At 51.3% G+C, this 12,119-nt stretch overlaps 1 protein-coding gene across 1 annotated transcript; it reads right to left on the bottom strand.

Annotated features, from left to right (window-relative positions):
* Positions 1-24: 24 nt before the first annotated feature.
* On the bottom strand, positions 25-11,068 carry KCTD10 (potassium channel tetramerization domain containing 10). Its single transcript, XM_029961162.1, has 6 exons — positions 10,849-11,068; positions 5,942-6,111; positions 5,707-5,793; positions 5,035-5,087; positions 4,072-4,267; positions 25-3,443 (listed from the first exon to the last, which is right to left on the bottom strand). Exons 1-6 carry the CDS (start codon positions 11,054-11,056, stop codon positions 3,225-3,227), a joined length of 933 nt encoding a protein of 310 aa, XP_029817022.1. The 5' UTR covers positions 11,057-11,068; the 3' UTR covers positions 25-3,224.
* Between the last annotated feature and the right edge of the window lie 1,051 nt (positions 11,069-12,119).

Here is a 12,119-nt window from a genome sequence, read left to right as displayed (position 1 = left end):
ACAAGTAATAAAGTGACTCACGTGTAAATATGAAATTTCTTCTAATTTATTGTGTTATATTAAAAAAACAAAAGTACATGTTGCAAACATCAACCATACAATGAGATCCAGCGGAAGCTTGTTTTGTGCCTAAGTCTGAACAGGAGAGAATGATTGTACAGAACAGGAATCTGCTGTTGTCCATGAAACAATTCCATTAAGACTGAAAGGTTCTACCTACACTTTGCTCTAAGGTAAGATGGGAGCTCAGAGCCTTCCACAGGTCATGGGGCTCCGGGGGATCCAAACCTGCTTCTGGGAGTGCAGGAGCAGCTGCTTTGGTGCTCCAGGTACACGGACACAGGTGGGGAGGTGTCAGCCTGGGGTGGTCACTGCCACCTCTCCTGCAGCCCCACCTGTGTTATGAGCTGCAGGTCCACAAAATCTCTCCCCAGGGAAGACTTTGCTGAGCTCTCCTGGACTATGCTGTCACTGCTGGTGGCTGGAGAAGGAAAGCAGACATGTCTGCTGTCCCTGGGATAATCTGAAGAGCTGCTTGTGCCCAGGACACCTGCCCTGAGCCCCACCTGCACCTGAGAGCTGAGGCAAAACCACTTAGAGTAACGAGGCTCAGGAGCTGAGAGCATTTGTGCAATGGCATTACCAGAGTGTGCACTCAAGGACAGGGGCAGGAGGTAAAGGACACCCCACCACCACAGCACAGCTTTGTGCACCACTCCAGCACAAAGGGTAAACTCAGGAGTGTGTTAAGGCAGAGTCTGCCCACAAACACAGGAACAAAACTGAAACTGGAACTTAAGCTCTCCTGGAGTGACTTTACTAAACCAACAGCTCTACAAACCACTGTACAAAGATTAAAAACAACCATTCCCTGTTTTTTAAAGAACTTAGTTTGCAAAACCCAAACGAGAAAAGCCTGAAGCCAGTTAAGACTCTATTTACAGAGAAGTTAATCACATAGATGTGACCTGTCAGGTGCTTAGCACTGGTGTCACCTCCTGGAGCTGAACCTGCTCTTCCCCACGGGACATGGCTGGAGTTTGTCTGGGGTCTCCCATCTCCCAGGTAGGTCAGACCCAGCTCAGCTGAAGGGAGCAGGGATTGCTGCAGGACTGTTGGTGTTCTACAGTTCTGGGCTGGTGGTCCTTGTTCACCCACTGCTGAGACACAGTCTCAACCCCTCAGAGGCAGCAGGTCTGTTACAGAAGCTCAGAAACCCAAAACAGCCCAGTGACACACCAGTAAGTGTCAAAGTACACCGTGCTGGAGAACCAGCAATCCAGGACTTCCCTTCCTCGCTCCCCAGCTTATCTCAGCCAGGAGGGGAGAGGCTCTGGCTCCTTCAGCCCCTGCACTCTGGACTGCTGCAAACCCAAACAAGTGTAAGTACAACTCAGACTAGAAGCCCTGAACTGTCAGGACAGAACTGAAGCTGCTGAACCTCAGGGTAACTGTTAAGCTCTTATAAACCAGAAGCTGAAGAAGAAAGAGGAGAAAGGTACAACACCTGCCACAGACACCAGCTGCCCATAACTTAGAGAAGTCTTTGGTTACTAGAAAGATGTCCTCAGCTTAACTTTGAAATTTTTTAGCTTTACTTGATGATGCAAAATTCTACAAACACTTCATACTGAATTTCAGCCCCTCCAGACAAGCTCTGGGGTGTAACTGCTCTGTGGAACAGAAGCCTTGGGGTAACAGGGCTGGTGGTGCTGCAACACCTTTGGTTTATAACTGTTCACATGCCCTCAACAGCCCTGAGCCAGGAGCAGGGATCCTTGGAGCAGAACACAGAGCTGTTGTTCCACAGGACTCTGGCTGTTAAGGGCAGTGCTAAATATTCCAGAGAAAGGGTCGAAAGAAACTCTAGCCCAGGCCAGAGTGCTCCAGTGTTGGCCACAGTGCTGCTGAATTGGGAGTTTAACACTTCCTACCTCGGGTTTCTCTCCCTCCCAGGATTTGTTACCTGAACTATCACAGCTGTGGCTCTGCTTCCAGCCCTATGGAATGATACCCCATCTCCCACCATCACTGTCACTTGACTCCACAACAGGCAACGGGAGCTGAGGAGGTAGATGAAATATTCATTTACAACAGAAAAGCACTCTCAGAAAACCAGACTGCCTTCTCCACACTCTGCCCTTCCACTCACAGCTGCCTCTGCTAAAAAGACTTGGAATATGCTCAGGATAAAGTCAAAGAGGGAGTATCTGCCTCTGGGTCACTGCTGCTCTTCCCTGTGGTGCTGCCCTCATTCAGAGCAAGGCAATGCTCCTGGATCAGTTCCAGAAGGGAACTTCTGCCCCCCCACCAATGCTCCCCTGCCACGGAGGCACTGAACCTGCTGTGACTCCTGAGTTATTCCTGTGACTCCTACACAGCACAGAACACATCTTGCTGACCTGGGAGCTGCTGGAAACCAACTTCCCAACTCGAGGCTCAGGCAGAAGTTCTAAGCAATAACCAGTACCAACATCACCCTAAGGGAAAGCAATCACAGACAATTTGCTCCTGATCCTCCTCTTTTTAGAGGAATTTTAACCTTGAACCGCAGGGATAAAGCAGGGAGGGGTCTCCCCTCAGTGCTGCAGAAGCTCCACTGAACCCTTGGAGGGGCAGGTCCTGGGAGCTGTGGGGAGCCAGAGCCAGGCCCAAGGGAGCAGCCCCCCTGCTTTGAGGGGTCCCTCTGCCCCCAGCACTCCAGGAACATCACCAGCCAGTGCCATTTGTCCTTCAGGGAGTTGCCCCAAGGCACTCCTGAGCTCCCAGCCCTGCAGACCCGGGAGACAGGGAGCTGTGCAGCAGCTCTGTGTCCAGATCCCAGCCTTTCCTGAGTGCCAGGAGTGTGGGTCAGGGAGTGCCTGGAGGGAAGGAGGATGGCTGGGCTGGCTGAGCTTTTGTTTGTTTGTTGTTTTGTTTTGTGTTTAAAGTGCAGGATAATTACCAAAGCCAAAGGCAGCCAGCCCTCCTCCTCTCTATCACAAAACAGCAACAACAAGAGTGCTAAAAATTCAGGGCATTTCTCCAGCTGCTCAACAGGCCCTTACAGAACCCACCATACACCCAGTAACCTCGTTTATTCTTGTCCTACAACTACAGCATTTAAATACCCCAAATAACCTAGAGTTTGTTACAAAACATAATTTACAGACGGTGCTGGGTAGAAGTTGAACTTCCTGGTCCTCTGTTGCTTGCCCAGAGCTGGGGCCTGGTGCTCACCTGGCTCACTGGTGCAGGTGGGCCCTGTCGTCGGGGCGCTTGATGTGGATCCTCCTCACGCGCTCGATGCGCTCCCGCTCCTCGTCCTCCTCCAGGTGGTGGGACCGACCTGCTGCCCCCCCTGTGGCCTCCAGGAGTGCATTGTCAGGTCCCCTCCCGTCCTGGGACTCGTAGAGCAGAATGTTCAGTGTCTCCTCATAAATTCGGGCTTCTGGGAACTCCACCTGCACACCCAGGGAAGAGAAGGTCACTCTTACCTGTTGCCTGTCACTGCAGGCACCAGATTACCTCAGTTTTAACCCCTGATACCTGTTTTTACAATTTCTTAATTGCACTCCAGCCACAGAAATGATTTCTGGCACAACCCTTTCCATTCCATTATTGGCTTCCAGCCTTTGAGACCCTGCAACTAGTTGGGCTTTTCCCAAAATCACTGTACACGCAGGGCAGGCTCAGACAGGTCTTTCCTGGGAAAGGTAAGAAGCACAGAGGACATGTGCCATTGCTTGCCTGGATCCCTCTTTACACAGGGATGTAGAACCATTGAATGATTTGGGCTGGAAGGGACTCTAAATATCATCTAGTTCCAACTCTCAAACCTGGTTAAATGCACAGGGTCAGCCTAAAAATGAAGAGCTGGACTGAAGGTGCCTTATGGAATATCACAACTGCCCAGTGCTACGTGCCACTGCCAGGTGGTCCCTGCTCTGAGCCCCAGGAGGAGCTCCATGTGCCGCCCCACTGAGAAGCTGAACAGTGCCAGTGTTCAGCCTGGGGCAGCTGTCAGGGTACCACTGCCAGGCAGCAGCAGCAGCAGGGCCCACGGCAGGCACATCCCAGGTTTCCCCGTACCTTGGTCTGCTTCTTCTCGGTGGCGTAGACGATGGAGGTGCAGCAAACCTCGGCGATCTTGCGGCCCTGCCCATAGAAGGACCAGCAGCAGATCTCGTCCCCAATGACGTCCTTGATGAACAGCACCCGCCCGTTGAACCGCAGCGACAGCTTGTCAAACAGCTCGATGTTCTTCAGCATGTTGTCGTCGGAGTTGCTGGGGGATGGAGGCAGCAGAGATTTACAGAGCACATGGAACAGAGCAGGGGGCATTTAAAGCCCCAAACAACCAGCTTCCTTTCACTTACAGTGTCATAGGATCACAGGATGGTCTGGGTTGGAAGGGACCTTAAAAGATCCAGTTCCACCCCCTTACCATGGGCGGGGACACCTTCCAGTAGGACCTGTCCAACCTGGCCTTGAACACTTCCAGGGATGGGGCAAACCCAAGACATTAATTCTTACTATTTCACTACTACAAGCAGGAAAACCTGCTGCTGAAGCAGCAGCAACTCAACAGCAACAGCCCTGTGAACAACTGCCCAAGGCCATTTCACCTGTGTGCAAAATTCTATGGCTCAAATAAAGCCATTCCTGAGCTGGATGGACACAGTGTTATGCCATGAAACTTAAAAGGGCAATGATGACAATTTCACCACTCCCTGAGCACAGTGCACCATGGAAGGCTTCCTGTACTCAGCTATCACACTGCAATCCATGGGAAAGCAGACAGCACTCGGCCAGGAGCCTCTGCCAACTGCACCTAAGGATAAGAGAAACTGCTCTGGCACAGGAATAGCACAGGCTGAGCCTTCCACTGATGGCAGCAGACTCACTTCTGACTCAAGTTTGAAATTAATTGGGAAAAAATGGAGTGCATGCCAACACCAATCTGTTATTGGGTCTGGGGGAAGAAAAAGGAAATGCTTCTTGTGGATTTCAGTCTATGAAAAACTTCCAACAAGTCAAACTGAAGTCACTTACCTTGTGTAGGAATATTTGTTGTTGCTTCTGTTGTACAACAACTTCACTGCTGGCTGTAAGAAACAAAGCCCAGATCAGTCACAGGAAGCACAGTGAGAGAGGGAACCTCAGTCGAGCCCTGGGCCCCACAGAGACACTCCAGAATTCCCAGTTGGATTTTGGTGGTGGTGTTACTGCTGCTGCTGCAAACCTGTGATGCATAGGTTGGCAGTGGGGCTGCAGTCCCTCCTGACCCCTTCTGGGACTGGATCCTCAGCTACTCTTATAGATGATATATCCTCTGCCTTTGGATCCTCAGCTATTCTCACCTGCCCTGTGCCTTATCACCACCCCTTGCCATGGTCAGGCACACCTCCCACTATCCCAGGTTGCTCCAAGCCCCAACCTGGCTTTGGACACTTCCAGGGATGGGGCAGCCACAGCTTCTCTGGGCAACCTGTGCCAGGGCCTCACCACCCTCAGAGCCAATTCCTTCCCAATATCCTATCTAATCCTGCCCTCTGGCAGTGGGAAGCCATTCCCCCTTGTCCTGGCAGTCCATCCCCTGTCCAAAGCCTCTCTCCAGCTCTCTTGGAGCCCCTTTAGGCACTGGAAGGGGCTCTAAGGTGTCCTCACAGCCTTCTCACCTAAACACCCCCAGCTCTCCCCAGGGCACAGCCTGGCCCCTCTCACCTTGTTGGAGGTGGCGATGAGTTTCTGCTCCTCCTTGGAGGAGGTGATCACCGGGACTTTGCAGAACGGCTCGTACGCGTCCTTGTTCTGTGGGAGCAAGGACCACGCAGCAGCTCAGTGACACGAACTGCTCCAGTTTCATCCCAGCCTCCAAAACCACCAGTGAGACCAGGAGAAATTCTTGCTGCCCATCCCCAGCAGCCTCCCCTGGCCCCTCCCCAGCCCTGGGCCCCACCTGCAGAGCTGCCTGGCACTCGTCCACCAGCCCCTGCACCAGGTAGTACTTGGCCTCAGCCAGCAGCTCCTCGATCTCCCGACGGCTCTCCGGGAGCGGCACGGCCCCGTCCCGCAGGTAGTTCAGGATGGTCCCAAAATGCTTCCCACAGCGGTCGATCAGGATCCAGCCTGGGAACAGGGAAGAGCACAGTGAGGACAAGCAGAGGCAAATGTGGCAAAAGGCCCTGACAGTGTCAAAGTGCTGACAGACAGACAGAGGGACAGTCCCTGCCCTGGAGCTCAACAGCACTGCCATGTACAGACCCCGGTGGGAAGAAAATCATGGAATGGTTTGGGTGGGAAGGGACCTTAGAGATTATTTAGGCTACTCCCCTGTCACAGGCAGGGACACCTTCCACTAGACCAGGTTGCTCCAAGCCCCATCCAACCTGGCCTTGGACACTTCCAGGGATGGGGCAGCCACAGCTTCTCTAAGCAACCTGTTCCAGGACCTTACCACTCCCATGGGAAAGGTTTCTTCCCAATATCTCATCTAAATTTCCCTCCTTCAGCTTAAAGCCATTCCCCCTTGTCCCGTCACTCCAGGCCCTTGTCCAAAGTCCCTCTCCAGCTCTGGAAACCCCCACCCAAAGGGGTTCTAAGGTCTCCCCAGAGCCTTCTCTTCTCCAGGTGCACAAAAACAGCTACAACCAGAGCTCTCCCCAGAGAGCTGCAATTGCAGGATCCACACGTCACCTCTGGGTGCTGGAATCAGGACCCTGAGGAACACAAGGCAGTAGAGGCTGGAGTCTCCCTGCCTGAACAGATGGCCACTCTCAGGCTGAGGCTCAGGAATGCAGTGAGGAAACGCTTGTGGGGAAGGAGTCATATTTTGGACAAATAAGGAAAGTAGGTTAAGCAGACCCTGGGTGTTCTGCATGAATGGAATTACGAGTAAAGTCTGAACATTTGGTTCAGTTTGGAAAGGGAACACAGCCCTTTCATGCTGTTCTGAGGGAAACTGAGACACTCTGCAGCAGTTTTACTCCAGGCTTCCCATCTCCCTCATTCCTGCTGTCTGCAGAACACACAATGTGTGCCCAAAGTGTGATTTTACAGACTAGAAACAAACTGGAAAGCAGGAGGCAGAACTAGAGACAGAGAAATCACGGAACAAAGGACTCATCCAGGCTAATGAATGCATTACACTTATCCAAGTGGAGCAGAAAAAAGCCCATTTGGCAATGCAGAAGTATGGAAAGCAAGAAATCCCATTTTAGTGGGAGATCTGGTGGAAGGTGTCCCTGCCCATGGCAGTGGGGCTGGAACTGGATGACCTTTAAGGTCCTTTCCACTCAAACTATTGTGGGATTCTGTGACAAAGAGGAAGCACAAGCCATGGCAATGAACAAGGACATCCATATTCCACAAGTGCAGATGCTGCCCAAGTTCACCAGAGCACACCAACACCCAGGGAGGTAAAGGGCAAGCTGAGAGCAGAATTAGCATCCCCAAACTTCTGCTATCCTCTCTGATTCCTCTGTGTATGATCAATCTTCTGTAGGCTGGAAAAATCTGCTGCAACTTCATGTTTACAGATGGTGAAACCAAAGCAGAATTGCTCATTTCCATGTGGAAGGAGAGGAAATGAGAAAACATTTGGAGCAGTGTTGCAAAACACGAGTGACCACTAAAACAGCTTTAAAAACCTTCTGTTTCACCCAAACAGCCCAAATGAGATGACTCACAGGGAGGTGACCCCAGCGCCCCTCAGCCACAGCAGAGCCAACAAGTGGGTTGAGCTGAAGTCTGTTAGAGCTGGTTTTTAGTTGCAGTGTTACAAAACCCTCCTGTATCCATTTAGGCAGAGATACAGAACCCACAGGCTGTATATATCAGAGACCATGGGATGGTTTGGGTGGGAAAGGACCTTAAAGCTCATCCAGTCTCACCCCCCTGCCATGGGCAGGGGCACCTTCCACTAGCCCAGGTTGCTCCAAGCCCAGTCCAATCTGGTCTTGGACACTTCCAGGGATGGGGCAGCCACAGCTTCTCTGGGCAACCTGTACCAGGGCCTTACCACCCTCACAGGGAAGAATCTCTTCCCAATATCCCATCTAACCCTGTCCTCTGCCAGTTTGAAGCCATTCCCCTTGTCCTGTCCCTCCAGACCCTCGTAACCAGTCTCTCTCCATGTTTCTTTTTGCTCTTCAGGTCCTGGAAAGCCACAGTTAGGTCACACCAAAGCTTCTCTTCTGCAGGTTGCACAATCCCAATTCTCTCAGCCTTTCCTCACAGCAGAGCTGCTCCATCCCCCTGACCACCTCGGTGCCTCCTCTGGACTCACTCCAACAGCTCCATGTCCTTCCTGTGCTGGGACCCCAGAGCTGGAGCAGCACTGCAGGGGAGGGTCTCACCTGGGCAGAGGGGCAGAATTCCCCCCTCCCCTCACTCCTTGGTACATGCACACATCAGACCTTCAGGGAATTAACCTTCTGTCTTACAAGAAGTGTCCACAAAAGGATCCAAACACTCCAGCCAAACCAGACAACATTTTCCAGCCAAGCTCTGACAGGTGAAACAGGAGCCTGACACTGGACACTGCCTGATGCTCCTGTCTCTTATCAGCAGCTGGACAAAGAACAGCATCTCCATCAGCTGGCTACAGCAGCAGGGAGTGAGGGAAGAGTCCCACTGGGAGCGAGGGGAAAAATCCCACAGCAGCAAAAGAGAATTGAAAACAGATGGATGCACCTGGAAAACTCAAATCCTTCTCTCTGCTCATTACCATGCAAATAAAATGTTCCAAATATGCTGATTCGCTACAGTTCATCACCAATTTCTAAGCTGCAAATAATCACCTGCCACCCACAGCCAGAGAACTCCAGACTTTTCTCCTACAGCCTGAGGAGCAGCAGGTTTGAATTGTTCAGCTGGAAGAAGGGGCTGGGAGCTGGGTCTGAGGTCACAAGGATCCAGACACAGAGCAGGACCCCGTGTGCCACATTCCAGACTGGTTAAACTCCACTCCCTCCAGTTTCTCCCCAAGTCTGGCTTCTTTTCCTAAGAAACATTCTGGCTTCTTTTCCTAGGAAACATTTTGCTTGGTGCCAGGTTTTGGGTGTGACCAATTAGCAGGATTTTGAAGAATTCCAGATAAAAAGTGTTTCCTTTGACAGCTCCAATGCTATTGTCTTAGTTTCCAGGCAAGGGGAGATAAAGTAAGAACTGCTGCCATGGGAGTGTCGGGGTTACAACATACAGGAAGTATAAAATTCCTATTAAAACACAAACTGGCTTCATGGAACAATCCCACACAGACACTGTGGGAGTCACAGCAAAATAAAATTGGGATTTTACGTCTCAAACATGACATTTTAGCAGAAGAAACTGCAGTTACTCTCAGATTTGGGGTGCAAACAGTACCTGCACTTCCAGGGCCTCTGAGCCCTGGGAATGGGATGTACCAGCCCTCGTGTACCTTCCCAGGATGCCTGGAGGAAGCTCTGGGATCATGCCAGGGTGGGCTTCCAAAAATTTGGAATTTCCAATCCATTTCCAACCTTGGGAACTCCGGAATTATCAAATTTAGTGACGCACAAAGCAGCTTTAGGGAGGGACAGGAGGATCCTGCTGGAGTTGCCTGAAGTTTAGCAGAGAAGGGAGGGGGCTCACAACGTTTCCACGCCTCCAGTGCTCCCAGTCAGGGCACTGATTCCCCTTTAACAGGTTTTTTTCCCCAATCTGGCCCACAGACTGGCGTTTTTATGCAACCTCCATAGTCTGTATCCATGAGAAGTATCCCAGAGACCCCCCTTTGATCTGGAGCCCCAAACTACAGGACCAACATTACTGCTTTATCCTGGGATAACACCTGGAACAACACAGCTTTGTTTTCCCCAGCTTAAATGCAAAGACTTCTGGCTAAAACAGGAATATTCAGCTAATTAGACTGTATTTTTTTACATTTTTTCTCCTCTAAATCCACTTCTTCCTATCACAAGAGCCCTATAAGCCTCTAAATACAGACTATTCCAAAGCACTCAAAAGTCAGTCCAACCCCCCTCACCATGAGCCAAATTTTTGATACCTTCAGCAAATTCAAACAAAATTTTCAAATAATAATTAACTACTCCCAAGAAAGGTGTTTTGAACCTCCAGGCTCAGCTTTGCAATAGCTGTTGTTAATGTAAAGGCATCCCAGTCCATAAACATTGTTATGGGCAAAACATCAGCACAGAAATAAAGCTGAGTTTCCACTTAAACTGTGTGACATGCCCCAAACATGGGAATGCTGATATAAAACTCCAGATTCTCAGAAAATTTTGCAACTGGTTCAGTTTTAGTGAAGAAAACAAACAAGAGTCTCACAAGAAAATAATTTCATTTAAAAAAAAATCAGGCTTTAGCTCATAAACCCCACACCATGTTCAGAGCAAGTTTTATATTTAAGGAGACAAGAGGGAACACTAGTCCAGGTTGCTCCAAGTCTCATCTGACCTGGCCTGGAACACTTCCAGGGATGGGGCAGCCACAGCTTCTCTGGGCAACCTGTGCCAGGGCCTCACCCCCCTCACAGGGAAGAATCTCTTCCCAATATCCCATCTATCCCAGCCCTCTGTCAGTTTGAAGCCATTCCCCTTGTCCTGTCCCTCCAGACCCTTGTAACCAATCTCTCTCCATGTTTCTTTTTGCTCATTCAGGTCCTGAAAGGCCACAATTAGGTCACACCAAAGCTTCTCTTCTCCAGGCTGCACAATCCCAACTCTCCAGCCTTTCTTCATAGGAGAGTTGCTCCATCCCTCTGACCATCCACCCAACCCTACAACTGAGAACTGCTCTCTGTTCTCTGATGTTTCTCCAGCCTCTCTGGCTCTGCCTGCAGCAGGAGGATGTGGGGGGGTGTGGGAGCAGCCCGTTCCTTACCTTCGCTGTCCGTGAGCACTTCCATGCGGCCGCTGAACATGGCCTTGAGCATGGTGTCCTGCTTGGTGAGGGTCTGCATGGTGGTGTAGTACAGGGCCCCCCCCACGTTCAGCTTCACGTACTTGGAGCTGGGGCTCGTGCCCTTGAAGGACGTCGTGCGCGTCGCAGCCGCCGGCACCGCTGAGCTCACCACGCTCTCTCCCGACATCTCTTCCTGCAAGGAAGGAGTCCCCAGGTCAAGGAAGAAGCTCCCAGGTCAAGGAAGAAGCTCCCAGGTCAAGGAAGAAGCCCCCACAAAGGGACAAGGAAGGAGCCCCCACAAAGGGACAAGGAAGGAGCCCCCACAAAGGGACAAGGAAGAAGCCCCCACAAAGGGACAAGGAAGGAGCCCCCACACTGGCAGTCCCACTGTGTGACCCCCAACCCTGTGTTCCCACGGGGTGTTTCACATCCTGGCTCCCCTCGGCCCCCTTGTAAAGTTCTCAAATGTTTTAGACCTTTGGTTTTGTTTTGTTTTCTTTCTGACTGTCAGAAACTGAAGGACAGAAATCAACTTGGCCTGATCTTTTTCTCAGGGTTTTTCCTGGGAATGCTAAGCTGGGTCCTGCACTGCAAAGCCAACACTTTCCCACAACAACTGCTTTCATTTCTTATGCAACTCCTACGGCTCAAGCTCTTACTCCATCAATAATCTGGAACATAACTGGGCAATTCCCAACACACACAACTGGAGCAGATGTGTCAAAATGCATTTTCAAGGTTTGTTTCCCCTGGAGCACAGATGGCTCTCCAGAGAGCACACGTGGCTCCAGGGAGAGCACACATGAGCTTCCCACTCTGTTCCCTGCCCTCCCACATTTCTCCACACACCAAATCCCACCATCCAGCATCCCCCATTCCCTGTGCCTGCAGTCTGCACACAGAGTGGCCCCCAGCCACATTCCCTGTCCCTGAGCTAAGGAGGTCACACTGGAACAGGCACAGGTTGGCTCAGCTCCACAAATGCCCCAGAGCCGCTAACGACAAATCCTTAATCACCCTGAGTCTCCCTGGACTTCTGCCTCACAGGGACAGGGTGGGATGATTAACACCCCCCATCCCTGCACACCCAGCTCCCACCCCTTCCACAGCAATTGGATAACACTTCCTGCAATGAGTTTTGCTGCACTGCCACTAAACACAACACTGTCCTGTGGCAAATCCCCATGGAGCTGGAGCTGTGTGTCCATGTTGTGTGTCCAGGGTGAGGAGCAGGATGGGCAGGGCTGGCC

This window comes from Manacus vitellinus, unplaced genomic scaffold (assembly GCF_001715985.3).
Source record: "Manacus vitellinus isolate BGI_N305 unplaced genomic scaffold, ASM171598v3 scaffold_31_pilon, whole genome shotgun sequence".
NCBI classification, from domain to species: domain Eukaryota; kingdom Metazoa; phylum Chordata; class Aves; order Passeriformes; family Pipridae; genus Manacus; species Manacus vitellinus.
This window is presented reverse-complemented; position numbering and strand designations above follow the sequence as displayed.

Bases quoted from the DNA above. Each gene is read 5' to 3' on its own strand.
- KCTD10 (XM_029961162.1), bottom strand. From the start codon at position 11,056: ATGTCGGGAGAGAGCGTGGTGAGCTCAGCGGTGCCGGCGGCTGCGACG. The intron at 5,794-5,941 runs GTGGGGCCCAGG...TTGCTCCCACAG, and splicing joins AGTGCCAGGCAGCTCTGCAG to AACAAGGACGCGTACGAGCC. The intron at 5,088-5,706 runs GTGAGAGGGGCC...TGTTTCTTACAG, and splicing joins TCATCGCCACCTCCAACAAG to CCAGCAGTGAAGTTGTTGTA.